Source organism: Carica papaya, chromosome 8, assembly GCF_054855325.1.
Source record: "Carica papaya isolate Zhongbai chromosome 8, ASM5485532v1, whole genome shotgun sequence".
Classification (NCBI taxonomy): domain Eukaryota; kingdom Viridiplantae; phylum Streptophyta; class Magnoliopsida; order Brassicales; family Caricaceae; genus Carica; species Carica papaya.
Window position 1 is genome coordinate 33,624,242 of NC_142316.1, and position 16,336 is coordinate 33,640,577.

General features: G+C 33.6%; 2 protein-coding genes across 6 annotated transcripts; one reads left to right on the plus strand and one right to left on the minus strand.

The window, feature by feature from the left end:
* The first annotated feature begins 3,658 nt into the window (after positions 1-3,658).
* BLH1 (BEL1-like homeodomain 1) lies at positions 3,659-8,096 on the plus strand. Of its 4 annotated transcripts, none has more exons than XM_022036735.2 (6): positions 3,659-3,812; positions 4,070-4,117; positions 4,885-5,737; positions 6,193-6,566; positions 6,690-6,750; positions 6,839-8,096. In XM_022036735.2, the coding sequence occupies exons 3-6, from the start codon at positions 4,943-4,945 to the stop codon at positions 7,679-7,681; spliced, it is 2,073 nt and encodes a 690-aa protein (XP_021892427.1). In that variant the 5' UTR covers positions 3,659-3,812; positions 4,070-4,117; positions 4,885-4,942; the 3' UTR covers positions 7,682-8,096. The 4 variants fall into 4 exon arrangements, with proteins under 4 accessions (XP_021892427.1, XP_021892425.1, XP_021892426.1 ...); XM_022036733.2 differs by having other exon boundaries at positions 3,664-3,812; positions 4,004-4,117; XM_022036734.2 differs by lacking the exon at positions 3,659-3,812 and having other exon boundaries at positions 3,868-4,117.
* A 456-nt stretch (positions 8,097-8,552) lies between these two features.
* On the minus strand, positions 8,553-12,453 carry LOC110810628 (BTB/POZ domain-containing protein). Of its 2 annotated transcripts, XM_088208941.1 has the most exons (3): positions 12,162-12,453; positions 9,374-10,654; positions 8,553-8,637 (listed from the first exon to the last, which is right to left on the minus strand). In XM_088208941.1, exons 2-3 carry the CDS (start codon positions 10,644-10,646, stop codon positions 8,627-8,629), a joined length of 1,284 nt encoding a protein of 427 aa, XP_088065067.1. In that variant the 5' UTR covers positions 10,647-10,654; positions 12,162-12,453; the 3' UTR covers positions 8,553-8,626. The 2 variants fall into 2 exon arrangements, with proteins under 2 accessions (XP_088065067.1, XP_021892542.1); XM_022036850.2 differs by lacking the exon at positions 8,553-8,637 and having other exon boundaries at positions 9,005-10,654; positions 12,162-12,450.
* Between the last annotated feature and the right edge of the window lie 3,883 nt (positions 12,454-16,336).

A 16,336-nucleotide genomic window follows, 5' to 3' on the forward strand; every position in this document is an offset into this window, starting at 1 on the left:
ACACACATATACATATATTATACATGTTTTTAGGTGATTGGTACATATGTACCCTCTTTGCTTGTATTTCCGCATACTAACTTTTAAATATCGTCCGTATATATCATTATATTCATAATAATAATAATAATCATGATTGAATATTAAAACATTGTTAAATGTAAACGAATTTTATGTAATTTTAATATATATATTTGTATGATATATAGAATTATTCTTATAATATACATGTATATATATTATAATTCAATTTCTTCGATCTTCTATTATTTTAAAAAATGAATGTCTCGAGTATTTTTTTTGTTGGCATATGTCGTTGCTAAAAGATAATAAGATTTAAATAGGAAGAGAAGAGAAGAGACAAAGAAGAGAATCCATGATAACAACTTTGAAAATTCATAGAGAAACACATAAAAGGGCCATATGCATACTTTCAACCTTATAATTATGTAATATATCACATTGATTATTAGATATAAAATAATATGTACACACACACACATATATATATATATAATAAAATAAAATATGATATGAGGTAGCACAGAAATTTGGGTTACCATGTGATGTGATTTGTGCCACTTGCATGTGTTTACAATCAACATATATAATTTATATATACCATTAAGGAGACAACTTTGTACGGCAGTGTACAAAGTTAATTCAAACACCCACATATATTACGCTTCCTGATTATTTAATTAATATATTAAAAATTAATTACCATTATGATAATGGATTTTTTTATTTATTTTATTTTAAAAGTTGGTGTGCATAATATTTTGTATTTTATACTATTACTTATCGAGAGATATATACATAATATTTACTCGAATTTGGAAAATAATACGAACATAATCATCTTTCGAAATCAACACTCACGTTTTATTTTTAATTCAAGAGATATACATAAGCTTCGTTTGATCTTGAAATCCATATATCTATATATATATACATACAATTTTCGAGTCCTATTGTGAATTAATGGGTAATTGGTAATTTTAATTTTGTTGGGTTTATCTGAATTAATTATATTTAAAATAATAATTGAACAATCCAATTAAATAATAAAGTTTTGTAGTCGTAATTCTATAAAATTAATGAAAACGTATCCTCACAACATTAATTATAGACTTTTCATTGATGAAAATCCACATAAAGAGACTGATAACCCAAGAACAGAATGGTCAAAAAGTATATGTATATGATTTAACAGTACTATATATATATATTTGTGTGTGTGTGTAGGAGCACTACCATAATGAAAGTGAATTGAATTTACACAAACTAACAAATATAAATATACACCCACATAATATATAGAAGAGGGTATCATTAAAAGATTGGTGATTGACTGACTGGCTGACCAACCAAATTAATAGGTAGTAGTAGTATAGTGATACATATATATATATATATACACACACTTACTTGTATGTATGCCGGCAAGAATGGATGATGCTTTCTTGGATGGCAGGTTTTTCACTCTCTATCGCAGTAAACTTTTAATTAATGTCTTCCTGACACATCAAATTCAAAAGTTGATTTCATGTTTTCACCGAGGGACAATATCCAAATCCTAGGTTAGTATAACAAACATATATATATATATATATAGATATATATTGTATATACATGTGTGTATAGAAATGGGTGATTAATAAAAAAAAAAAAAAATGCGGGATTGATATTGATTGAGAAGAGAATGACAGTTGATGATGATGATGATGATGATAATAATAATTATTCACATAAAGGCAAGCAGGCATAGCCCAACATTCACATAATATTACACTACAGATATATATATATATATATATATATATATATTAATATCTGCATACGAACTACAGTATTGAATGTTTTGAAAAAAAAAACCAATCCTATTAACATCATTAACTCCAAAAGTTCTCTGACTCCTCAATCCCACTCATATTAATACACACACACATATATATATATATATACATATTTCTTTCTTTGTTACTGATAGTGATAGTAAAGTTAAATCCTCGGTCTAAACCCTACTCATACATACACCCATATTTTATATATATATATATATATGCTTTGGTAACTATCAAGAGTGTCATACAGTGTAAAGATATTAAAAGTTTAACAGTATAAGTATAAATGTGATAATGCAGACTTCAAATTACTATGTTTTAACAACGTTGGGTGTAATTCAATTACGAATATATAAAATTGTTCATTACATATATGATATATGGTGGGGCCCATTTGGGTTAATATGAAATTTCATACATATACATGCACCTGGGTGGGACCCACCTCTCTTTTGGTAATTAGATGAGTCCATGTATTAATGTATAAAATCTGCCCGTGTATTATTGTTTATTATTTTTAATTAATTATTAAGTGGCTAAAAAAATGATTTTTTCTTTTTTAATTTAAAAAAAAAAAAAACTTTTTGAAGCATTAAAGTAGGTGTAAATGGTGGTTGGTCCTGTGTGTTTCTTGCCAATTTAATTGCTTTATCTTCAAACTCTGGCATCCAACCACACAAAAAAAAAAATATATACATACACATATATATATATATATATATATGAAAACTATGAAAAAATATATTCTGAAAAAAGACAAAACAGATATTTATTTTTGAATTCAAGAGGACCCCTCCAACCCCAAACCCAACCCCCACACAAAATTCTATATCATCTACATATATATATATATATACATACACACACACACACACACATATATGTATATATAATTGTGTTCTTATTATCATATATTAAAAGTTGGGTTGAAGAAAAAGAAGACGACGTTTCCTCGTTTCTCTGTTGTTTGTATTTTTTGATCTGACACAATTTGCTATAGAAATTTTGTTTTTTTAAAAAATAATTTTTAATATTTCACGAGTGTTATTATATAATTATAATAATTTAATTTTGAATGTAACGAATGATTTAGTGGTGTTTAATTTTATTTTAATTTTTTAAATAATTTTAAAAAATAAAAATAGAATATAAATGAGGTAGATTTTTGAATTAAAATGTAATGGTATAATTTAAAATGAATTTTATATCCATTTCAAGTTTTTTTGATTTATTTTTTACGAGTGAAAATATGAATATATTAAATAGTTGGAATTCAAAATGTAATAGTTTTAAAGTATGATTATTTTAATTACGAAATTAAACCTAATTTATTAATTAATAAAATTAATTAAACCCAGTTGCTTAAAAAGTATAATAATAATTTCATTTTTTTTTTTAAAGAAGAAAAAGAAGAAACAGTAGCCATCTCTTTCTCTCTCAGTCTCTAAAAAGGTTGTATTGCTGGTGATCGAAGGTGGGTTTTTCTGAGACTGAATCAAACTGACTTGAAAAGGGACCGTCAAATCAAATCAGAAGAATTCCCTTCTTTGATCTCATCGCAGGTACTTCTCACAAAAGTCACCATTAAAACACCAAAAAGAAAAAAAAAAAAAAAATTTAATAAAGAAAAGGATATCAGCAGAAGGAGCAGCCAGCAGGGAGATGAGGAAGAAGAAGATCAGATAACAACCCTTCAGTTTACAGTACAAATTTTTAAAAAGATTAAAATTTTTAAAATACCCAACTGTCAGAATAATAATAATTTCATGATAAATTTGTGGATAATGAGTAGTGAATAAAGATGGGTATCTTTTTCTGTCTCTCTCTCTCTCTCCCTGTTTTTCTTTAAGAAAGAGAGAGAGTTGCAGAGAGAGTCGAGTCTGACAAAGGGTCTTTCTTCTTATATTTGAAGGGACTGATATGATCATTTGATAAATCCATAGATAGATCTAAGAAAATTGACAGGTGGGTGTCTATGACTGTTGCAAATTTTGCAATTCGTCTCTGTAATTTCTTTTTCTTCTTCATCTGTAAAATATAATATATATTCTCTCTGTGTCTTTTCTCTTGTATTATAGCTATAACCCTATATAATCGTATACCACTACTCCTCTCTGTTTGAGAAAAAAATTTATTGGGTATTGGGTAATTTGCAGGTGAAAATTCTTTCTTTTTGATTTTCCTCTTTCTTTCTTTCTTTCTTTCTTTCTTTCCAATTGCAGGGAAGATGATCATGGAGCACGTGCACACTCAGATTTCCATCACACCAGGTACCCTAATTCTTTTATATAATTAAATTTAAATACTCTACAAATTTTTCTTTAATCAATTCTTTTCCCTCTTCTCTCTATCTCTATCTCTCTCTCTCTCTCTCTCTGTCCATCACTTTATCAGTCCCTGTACCTCTCTCTCTCTCTCTCTCTCTCTCTCTCTTTCCCTATCTATATCTCTCTATATAAGCCACTTACCTTCATTTACACCTCCCTTTTCTCCTTCTTCTTCTTCTTCCTTTTTCTCCTTCTGGGAACCACCCCTACTCGAAGCTCTGGAGAAGATGAAGTACTTCACAGAAAATATACTGTTGGTAATTCAGATGATATTGCTGGAATATCCTCCGACCTCTCAACTCACTGTTTATGGATTTTCAGATGAGAGTTTTCTTCCATCTTCCCACAGCTTCTGATCAACCCACCATCCTCTCCTCCTCTTCTTCTTCTTCTTCTTCTTCCTGTCTTCACTGTCTCATTTATATCTACATATATAGATACACCAGTTTGATTCAGACACCGTAATATATGGGTTGATCCTCATGCATCACTCAATTATAAGGTATATATAGACAGACCCACTTATTTGTTTATATGAATTGGTGTAATATATTATAGAACCTTTATTTGTCCCTCTGCATGTAGACACACACATATATATATAAATATAAATTATATATACATAGAGCACTAGATAGTGATGGTGTATGTTTGTGCTTTCTGATGTATATACACACAAGTCATTTCTGGGTCATCTCTCTCTTTTTCAGTGAAGTAGATCAAACCAGCAGCAACAACAACATAGATTTCTACAAAACATCGTACCAGATGGCGACCTACTTTCATGGCAATCCAGAAATACAGGGTCCCGACGGTCTACAAACCCTCGTCCTCATGAATCCAACTTACGTTCAATACTCCGACAACCCTCCGCCACCGCAGGCGCCACCGCCACCTCAACATAGCAATCTTTTTTTCCTCAACTCAGCCAACTCACTCTCTCCCCACGCGCCGCCCCCCCACACCCAGCAATTCGTCGGTATCCCCCTCCCTGCAACCGCCGCAACGACCGCCGCCGCTCCTCAAGACCCAGCTGATATCTCCACCTTGCATGGTCTCCTTCCACGCCTCCACTACAACCTGTACAACCCCATCGACCCCTCTCAGTCGGCGCGTGATAATCCACGCGCTCCTCAGGGATTGTCTTTGAGCCTCTCGTCCCAGCAGCCGCCCGGTTTCAGGTCACAGGCTCAAGCGCTTTCGGCCGAGGATATGCGGGTCTCGGGTGGGTCGGCATCTTCCGGGTCGGGTGTTACAAATGGAGTCTCGGGTATGCAGGGCGTGCTGTTGAGCTCCAAGTACTTGAAAGCTGCTCAGGAGCTTCTTGATGAAGTTGTTAGTGTTAATAACAATGGAATTAACAATAAGGTTGAATTATCAAAGAAGGGAAGTGGGAGTAACAATAGCAGTAATGGTAGTAAGGCGATCGGAGAATCCTCCGTCGGTGCCGGAGATGGGTTGGTCGGCGGTGAAGCGGGCGGGAAACGTGCCGCCGAGCTGACTACGGCCGAGAGGCAGGAAATTCAGATGAAGAAGGGAAAGTTAATTAGCATGCTTGATGAGGTACGGATATCTATACATATGTATGTTCATATATATACGCACGCCAGTTTTTATTACTTATATAGAAATCTTTTTGTGTTCTTGGTGGGTGGGTTTTGGTGATTTTCAGATGGAGTTCGGTTTGATCTTTGCAAATTCGGTAAAAGAAAGAAAACGAGATAATATATATATATATATATGTATATTAGAAAACAAATATGTATCTACAGGGATTGTTTATTGAATTTGATACCTGAAAAGAATTCACTAATTAATTCTCGAGGCCCTTTTTTTTTAAGATCTAATTAAGTAATTCTGATAATTAAGCCTCAACGAAACGAGGATTCTGGTTTTGTTCTTTGAAATTTACAGGATATGAAATGATGGATTCAACAGTTAGAATAAATGACCAAATTAAACAGAACTGATTTCTGGGTTATTGTCAAGGTTTAAGCTCTAATGACTGTTTATTACAGGTGGAACAAAGGTACAGACAGTATCACCACCAGATGCAAATAGTAATATCTTCTTTCGAGCAAGCTGCTGGTATCGGTTCTGCCAGGACATACACGGCCCTCGCTCTGAAAACAATCTCAAAGCAATTCCGATGCCTGAAAGATGCCATTACTGGTCAAATTCGAGCTGCAAACAAGAGCTTAGGCGAAGATGATTGCCTTGGAGATAAGATTGAAGGTTCCAGGTTCAAATTCGTTGATCATCATCTTCGACAACAGCGAGCACTTCAGCAGTTGGGAATGATCCAGCATAATGCTTGGAGACCCCAGAGAGGATTACCGGAAAGATCAGTTTCTGTTCTTCGTGCCTGGCTGTTTGAGCACTTCCTCCACCCGTAAGAACTCTGGCCTTGTTGAAAGTTTAAGTTGATAAAAAACGAATATTTTTTTGTCTCCAACAAATTAATCCATATCAGTCTTCTAACTTTCATGTCTGATTTTTTCGTCTTTGATTCCAGTTATCCAAAAGATTCAGACAAGCACATGCTTGCTAAACAAACAGGGCTGACAAGGAATCAGGTACTCGACCAGTCTCTGCAATATTGGCTGCTTCTTGTTCCTCGGATTTAGCAACTCTTGAATTAATAAGTTTTCTATGGTAATGTAGGTGTCTAACTGGTTCATAAATGCTCGAGTTCGGCTATGGAAGCCAATGGTTGAAGAAATGTATTTAGAGGAAATCAAGGAACAAGAACAGAATGGATCAGATGACAAAACAAGCAAGAGTGAACATGAAGATTCAGCATCCAAATCCATGCGTCCTAAAGAGAAGAGTTCTGTCCCTGAAACTCAAGCCAAAGGCAGCCTAAAGTCCAAACAGGACAGCATAGCCAACCAGAACATTCCTTCATCTATGTCAATTTCCACTGCTTCAACATCTCCCATGGGAGGAAATCTGCGAAACCAGTCTGGATTCTCGCTCATTGGGCCATCGGAACTGGAAGGTATCACTCAAGGGAGTCCCAAGAAACTGAGAAGCTCTGAAATGTTGCAGTCTCCGAGTAGCATTCCATCAGTAAACATGGATGCTAAGCATGCTGAGGCTAACAATGAGCAGATTTCTATCAAATTTGGGGATGAGAGGCAGAGTAGAGATGGCTATTCGTTCATGGGAAGCCACAACAACTTCATTGGAGGATACGGACAATACTCACTTGGAGAACTTGGAAGGTTTGATGCAGAGCAGTTCACTCCCAGGTTTTCTGGCAATGGTGTTTCCTTAACCCTTGGCCTTCCTCACTGTGAAAACCTTTCCTTGTCGGCAACCCACCAAACTTTTCTGCCATCACAAAACATTCAACTGGGAAGACGAGTGGATCAGCTTGGCCAACCAAATGAGTTTGGTGCCATAAACACGTCAGCTCCTCACTCTTCAGCTGCATATGACAACATCAACATTCAGAACCGAAAGAGGTTTGCAGCTCAGTTACTCCCAGACTTCGTGGCCTGATAAGAAAGCATAACACCATCATTATCATCACCATGTAGAAGTAAAGAACGACGAGCTACTTTCATGGCTGCAAAGGTCTCTCTTCTTACTTTTTCTTGCTGTTCTCTTGATTGTTAGGGAACAAAGAAGCTAAACATGCATGGTAGTGTAAAGAAAGAAGAATTTTACTTAGTATAGAATCTTATACTCTTCATAGAACCAATGAGTTCTTAGACAGCTTAGGATTTAAGCATATATATGATTGAGGATTGTATATTAATTTTTGTAAGTTTTGGAGATGGGTAGATGGGATTGGTGTCATAAGATAAAATTAGCTATTTGGGTATACCAAAATATATTGATTGTTAGTTAATTATAAATGGTGTAATTAAACTTGTGTTGTCTTCTATGAAATTAGTATCATAGTTCTAAAGTACTGAGATACAACATGAACCAGTTTTCACTTTGATTGACATTTAATGCTCCATTGAGCTTGTGAAGCCAAAAATTGCAGCAAAAGGTTCATTTCCCAGATAGGGAGAAACTCAGTGGGAAGGATCTAAATTGGTTTGTTTGGCTACCAGTTACTGGTGACAGGATTTGTGTTCAAGACGTCAGTACCTTTCTGCTTTAGCCTATTTTAAGCCAATTTTGGTGGGGACAAATGCAAAGATATATGAATCAATTTCAAACAGGAAAAGAAAATGTGTTACTATCAAGATTCCAGTGCAACAAAATCAGCAGTCTCACCAGTGCACGTCACGTAATGATGCCTAATTTTACCACAAATAAGTCTAGATATCACTGGAAAATCTTTGAAACAACTATAAGTTGTTGGGGTCTGAAATAAAGAATCAAAACAGTGTGAAAACATGATGTCTTTTCAAAGATGAAAGTATGACATACCTTCATTTTCTTTTATTCTTTTCCATCAAATGCGTTTGAGAATAAATCTCGATCATCAAGTCATTTCGTACCTTTAAGGTAGGAGAAAATTCAAAGTAGAGTTGATGATAGTTAGAACACAACAAATTATGTCCTAATTATGCATATAAAGGTTAACATGAAGATTAGAACAAATAATTGACTAAAAATTAAATAAGAAATCATAAAAATACAGCAATACATTAAGCATAGATTTCGACTGATGATTTAGAACCATGAAACTATCAGCAATCATCAATCCTCAGATGATGTCAATTAATCTAAAATAAATGTCATACTTCGAAATAATTCTCAACATTGAAAAAAATATATTCACAATCTGATTTCTGCTTTTTTTTAAAAAAAAGTTCTTGGCAGAAAACCATCAGTAGTTGACAATTACAATATATGTTGTCTATCTAAGGCCACAAAAGTATGATGGGATTGATCATAGCTAAATCATATCGTAATTTGTACAGCTTGAATCGAGCTATCTGGAGATGATTTACAATTAGACAACCTAGCATCACATGATTTACAAGTTTCTAGAAATACAAATGAAACGAAGAGATTTTGACAAAGCACTTAAATGGCCTGGAACTCAAGTATCTCCTGTTTAAAAGATTCATTCCGCTCCTCCAGAGAACAATATAAGAACAAAAATGGAACAAAGAGATTTAGCCAGGCATCAGTTGAGGAAGAGATTGCATGAATTAGTACCAACAGAAAGATGGGAAAAAGCTCCCCGAAACTGTCAAAGTATCTCTGAATCAGGGAGATCATTCTCACCTCCAAGCAACGAAAGTTTTCTCTTAGCTACCTTGGATCTGAAACACCACATCTCAAATGCCTCAGTCAGGTCTGGATATCGTATATGTTTGTTCTCTAACCATTCAGTTAAAATCTTTGCCTGGTCCCCAGATGGCAATGAAAGAATTATTGACACAAATGTGGATTGTAAGGACTTCCACAGTTCACCATCCATTTTAAATGCTGCAGCATCCTCCTCATTTGTGATGATAGAATCAATAAAAGCTTTTGTAACCCTTACAAACGGAAGCCAAACCTTCACCATATGAAACCGTTCAGCAGTTGGTAAAATGACATTGCCATAACCTATTGCTTCTAAAACTTTTGCCGCTACCTCAATGACCTTGAACTTTATCTCAACAGTTTCAGCTACTGGACTTGCTTGCTCAACAAAATTAACAATCTTATCTGAAGCTTCTATCCAACTGTTAACGAATTCCCTCATTATCTCCATCTTAGTTAACATTTGACAAGCCCACAACAAATCTGATAAATGTGATTGAAATAACAGCATATCTCCCAAATCATGGACAGAATCAATTGTATAAGATAAAAGAGTGTCTAACATATCACTGAATCTAGCAAACAGTCTCCTAACACATTCCTCCACCTCCAATTTTATCTCATTTTCATCTGTTAATAGCGGCGCATCATCATCTTCGGTTATCATGTACTCAAGCTGCTCTTGAGCAGAAGATTTAAGATCATTCATCGGTGAAGGAGGTGACGATGTGGCAAACTGAAAGGCTGAGAGAAAAATACCTATAATAGCCGATGAATTTACTGGCTGCAAACGGGCAAGAATTGGCTGCACTTGTGGTCCCAATCCAGGTATTATTTTCAGAATTTCCTCTTCCTCAGCCTCTTCCCAAGGAACGGCTTCCAAGTAGTTCACACAAGCAGTAATAATTTGCGGACACCCAAGTCCTACTGCCACTTGAAGGATGCCAAGGGCATTTTTTACACCATGGCACAAGTCATCTACTGACCCATCAATGATAACATAAAGCAGGCGCAGAACATTAATATGATGATCAAAGTCTGTTTCTTGGCAGTAAACCTCAACACAGTTACGGGAATCAAGAATCTGGCATGTTGGCCAAGTCTCAGAGAGGCGATCTGCAAAATATTTGCTGTTCCTTACAATGATATGAGAGTGACAATATATCCATTCATCACGGCCATCATGGGTTCGTACTCTCACAATAACGTCGCTAGTCGATCGATCACCCATTCTACAAGGAGCCTCCATTTTATTTCCTGAAGACAAGAAAAAATATATGAGTTAAATTTTTAAAATAGAACAGTCAAATAAATGGGAAGCAATAGTAAAGGGTGAAATGTATATGGACAGAGAACATCTCAAGATACATTCCTGTTCAGTTTCAATGGCAAAGCCTCAAAAAGTACTTGACATAAAACATTAGAGTAACGATGAGGAAATCCTTCATTTCAATTGCCTAGATTTTTATCTAACAACTTCTAAATATATGAGGGATAATTACTGCAAATACAGGACACACAGCAATTATTGAGAGAATTGTGTATGTCACAACCGTGACATTTTAACATCCTGAAAAGCTTAAGAGAAATTCAGCCAGTCACACAAAGGGATGGGTCTGAAAATTTTATGCAAGATAAGAAAGTGCAGGACACCCATGTTAGATTAAATAATTAGGACTTATTTAACAAGTATCTCTAAAAACAAAAAAAAAAAAGAGTAAAACCTAGAATCTTGAAAAGAAAAATTACAGTTTCAAGTTTCAAGGCAATGCCTGTATATCATCAATTTTAACTCCCAATGGATCAAGATCACTCCCTAATTATTGGTGATTCTCATCCATGCTTGAAGATGTATTTGAACTAAAGGGTAGTCGTGTATTTTTATCAAGGTTCATATTCAAAAATATAAATCTATAGAAAAGTCAATAGGACCACATATATAACTACTCACATTTGTTACTTGCAGCACTATAATTAAGCAATTCCACACACTGTTTTCAAGAAACCACTACGGAACATAATTGAGGTCAAGTGGTCTTTTGAGGGGATTATAATTGTGTAATTCATGTATATCTGAATTCTTAGCTGAATTGGTACTTACCAACCACTATTTTTTTCCATGCTCATAGTAATGTACGTAGCAGCGATAATGAGCATGTTACCCAATTCAGAGTAAACAAGCCTTTAAACAGCATTGCTCGGATCCATCTAAAACCCCTATGATACCCATTATTTGTGAATATGAACAGAGATCAACTAAAGAAACATTAGCAACATCCACAGCAAGGGCTTCTACTTCTTTTGTAATATATGTTATTATTCTCTGCATTACTTCAGAAATAATAATATATATCACTTAAAGAAATGTTAGCATTCTTATCAAGGAGTAAAATGGTAACTTGAACTTAAAAAAGTACTGATATTTGGAGCAAAGATATAGGAAATGAGACGAAAATGCACAGAGCATCTTAAAATTAACTATTCAGAACCGTATACTCCTATGCAAAATAAGAAAACTCCACTCAGACATTTCACCAAACAGCTGGTGTTCAATCGCTCAACTCACATCATTTCTCACACTACATAACACAAACCATTATCAATTCTCCTCATTTCAGCCACAAATCAATAAAAAGAGAAAAGAACTAATAACAGAAGCACGATTATGGACAGTGAAACAGACATTCAATTCTCAATAACCAACCCATTGAAAGAAAACTAATAATGAATAACACAAATTACAGAAAATAAATTCGGGTTCTACCGTTAGTGAGACCACCAGTGACGAATGCAACCAAAACTCCCGTTCCCAGCTATGTTGTGGTGAACTCGAATGACTTAGTCCTCTTGCTGTGCCGTCCGCTTAAGACACAGATACTTCAATCACTGGAAAGTGACAAAGGAAAAACCAGACTTTTTTGAATTTCTAGGTCGTATTCCTTCGCGTTTCTTTTACCTTTGGCGGAAGCCAAGCGCGACAACCTCCCGCCAGCCAGAATTCTTCTCCTCTTTCCCCCCCCCCCCCCTCTCTCTCTCTCTCTCTCTCCAGCTTTTTTTCTTCAAGATTTCTTTGTTCCGTCTGAAAAGCTTACTCAGAACTTCTTGATATCTTCGGCTTGGATCCCCTGCTTCAACATTTTTGTTATCCCGTGCACCTCATCCGAGCGCACTGATCGAACGGTCCAGATTTAACAAGGCTTCAGGCTTGTTTCATTTGCAATCTAGGCCTAAACAGATTTATCCATAAATCAGCAATATTTATGAATAAAATAATTTAGCTAAATAGTTAACAAGATAAAACTTAGTTTATCTTTTCAAATTAAAGATAATTTATTTTAAAAAATACTTGTAGTGTTCTATTTATAATTAAAAAGAGATATAATTTTAAAGAGAAAAAAATAGCAACCCGAATTCTTCCAATCTTCTATGAAAAAAAATGTTACATCGAATTTTTAACATCAGCCTTTTGGTTTGCCACATTGTCACCTCCTCCACCGATGAATGAACTTAAATCTTCTGCTCTAGTGTGGCTTGAGTACGTGATAACTAAAAATATGAAAATGAGATAAAATTTAGAGGTGAAGAAATGTGTTCAGAAGGACTTTTTGCTAGATTCAGTAATCTCTTTTATCTGATACAACTGACTCTGCATGATTTGGAAGATATATTGTTACTTCAATCACATTTATCATATTTGTTGTAGATTTATCAAATGTTAACTAAAATGGAAATAATAAATGAATTCATTAACAATTTGATAGAAGCATAAGATAAAATTGTTAATTTTATTGAGCAAGCAAGTCTAATAGCTAAAACTGTTGAGATAAAGTTCAAGAACATTGAGGTAGTGGCAAAAATTTTAGAAGTGTTGGAAAATAAAAAAAAAAAAATCCCTCATAGACTCTTTCACAATTACTATTATTAACTTATTTAAAATTTGAATTGTATAAAATATAAATTATTTATGATTGTAATTTATCTTTTATTGGTATAAATAACTATTTGTAATTCATTAAAGATATAAAAAAGATAAAAAAAACTTATATCACATAAAAAAAAAAAAAACATATTTCATTATTCCTTGTTTCTTTTTTTACTTTTAGCATTATTTGCATAATCAACTTTAATATTACCAACAAATAGTATCGTAACCTCAATGATTAAGAAGATTACAATATAATTTCCACAAAATATATAATTTATGACTTTCACAAGCACAACCCAATAACAAGTTGTTCTGTTTTTCAATCAAGAAAACTTTGGATATTGGAATATTAGAATGAAGGTTGTCTTACCTGCATCTAGCTTATGGGAAGTAATAAAAAATGATATACTAAAAGTTGAGTGTAATACTAATACACCAACTTCAGTGACTATAGATTAGCCAAAAAAAATATAGAAGCATTAGCCAAAATTCATCTTACCGTATTAGATACAATATTTTCACGTATAATGAATGTTAATTTATCGAAAGAAGCATGAGATACCTTGAAAAATGAATTTAAAAGAACAAAAAAGACGAGAATAATAAAGTTTTAGTCATTAAGATGTGAGTTTGAGAATTTGAAAATGAGAGATGGTGAAACCATTAAAGATTATTCTTTGAGAGTATAGAGCTTGCGAATCAATTAAAAGCGTATGGTGATAGCATTACTAAATCAACGAGTAATAGAGAAAATTTTAGTCAGTTTGCCAGAAAAGTTTAAAATTACGATAATTAGCATAAAAGAATCAAAAGACCTATCGATGTTAACTATATAAGAACTTATTGACTCTCTTGAAGTTCATAAAAATAGGATGTCTAGAAGACATGAAACATTTTTAGAAAAAGCCTTCTAGTCGAAGCATAAAGTTCATCCTCAAGATCAAATAAGAATAAAGATCGGAGGCAATACAATCATCTTAATTTATGTGGATGACTTTATTATTATGGGAAATAATCCATCTACGATAAAAATATTTAAGCAAGATATGATGAAGCAATTCAAGATGACTGATCTTGGCATGATGAATTACTTTTTTGGCATGGAGATTAATCAAACAAATGAAGGGATCTTCATATTTTAGAAGAAATATGCCAACAACATCTTAAAAAAATTTAAAATGAAAAATTGCAAGCCTAGTTCTAACACCCTTAACTCAAAATGATAAAGTTAATAAGGAAGATGACTTTGGAGAAGTTGATACGAAGCAATACAGAACTTTGATTGGTAGCTTATTGTACCTAACAGCCCCAAAGCTAGACATGATGTATATTATAAATATGTTATCCAAATTTATGCAGAAGCTAACCTAAGTACATCTGCAAACAGTAAAAGAGTTCTTCACTATCTAAGAGGAACTTCAGATATTGAAAACTCAAAGTTGATTAGTTAATTTAGATAGTGATTGGGCTGGACCTTTGGATGATATGAATTCAGGCTATGTATTCTCACTTGGAAATGGTATGTTTTCTTGGCTAAGTCATTATTCTCACTTGGAAATGGTATGTTTTCTGGGGTAAGTCAAAAATAAGATACTGTTGCTCAATCAACAGCCTAAGCTGAGTATATAGCAGTATGTGTTGTAGCAAATAAGGCAAATTGACTCTCCTATGCAAAGTGAGAAAACTCCACTGAGACATTTAACCAAACAGCTAGTGTTCAATCTCTTAACTCACATTATTTCTCACTCTATATAACACAAACCATCATCCAATTCTCCTCATTTCAGCCACAAATCAATAAAATGTGAAAAGAACTAATAACAAAAGCACGATTACGGAAAATGAAACATACATTCAACTCTCAATAACCAACCCATTGAAAGAAAATTAATGATAAATCGCGCAAATTACAGAAAATAAATTCGGGTTCTACCATTAGTGAGACCACCAATGACGAATACAACCAAAACTCCTATTCTCTTGTGGAGAACTGGAATGACTTAGTTCTCTTGCTGTGCTGTCCGCTTAAGACACAGATTCTTTAATCACTGAAAAGTGACAAAGGAAAAACCAGAGCTTTTAAATTTCTCAGTCCTATTCCTCGACGTTTCTTTTTACCTTTTCGCGGAAACCAAGCACGACAACCTCCCGCCAGCCAGAGCTCTTCTCCTCTTTTCATCTCTCTCTCTCTCTCTCTCCTCCAGCTCTTTTCTTCAAGATTTCTTTGTTTCGTCTGAAGAGCTTTCATAACTTCTTGATATCTTCAACTTGGATCCCCTGTTTCAACATTTTTTGTTATCCCGTGCACCTCATCTGAGTGCACTGATCGAACGGTCCAAATTTAACAAGGCTCCGCGCAATAAATGGAGATCCATATCGGGCTTTGTTTTACCTAGCTAGCAAGACAAAACTTTCTTTGTCTTTTCAAATTAAAAGCAAATTACCTAAAAAATGCTATGAAAAATATGATATATTGAATTTATTTTTTATTTGTTATATCACTATAAAAAAAAATATTTTTATTTAAAAATATAATAAATTTACTGAAATTTTATACCATTATCTTACATAATTTTTTTTTTTATTTCCTAAAACATTGAATCAAACATTATAAATTTATAATATATTTATGAAATAATAAATTCTACGTTTGGAGTAAACTTTAAATTTGAGATCATTATTAGTGGGTTAGTCATGGTAAGAACAAGTGTATAGACTAACATATATATATATATATTTATATATATATATATATATACACACAGAAACACACACACATCATAATTCAAAGTCTCTGGTATTACAATTTGGGAAGACCAGCCACTTGAATAATTGAAATAAAGCTGAAGAAATTCTTTTTGGAGTGTTCTAAAGAGGAAAAATGGAAGACAGTGCAAATATTAAATTACTTTTGCCCCACCAATTTCAATTACTCAAATGTCCAGAACAAACAAACAAAATACGTTGACTCGGAACCCACTAGAATTCAAACTTAATGAAATTTTCTAATTAAT

Bases quoted from the DNA above. Each gene is read 5' to 3' on its own strand.
- BLH1 (XM_022036732.2), top strand. From the start codon at position 4,657: ATGCATCACTCAATTATAAG. The intron at 5,738-6,192 runs GTACGGATATCT...TGTTTATTACAG, and splicing joins TAATTAGCATGCTTGATGAG to GTGGAACAAAGGTACAGACA. The intron at 6,751-6,838 runs GTACTCGACCAG...ATGGTAATGTAG, and splicing joins CAGGGCTGACAAGGAATCAG to GTGTCTAACTGGTTCATAAA.
- LOC110810628 (XM_022036850.2), bottom strand. From the start codon at position 10,646: ATGGAGGCTCCTTGTAGAATGGGTGATCGATCGACTAGCGACGTTATT.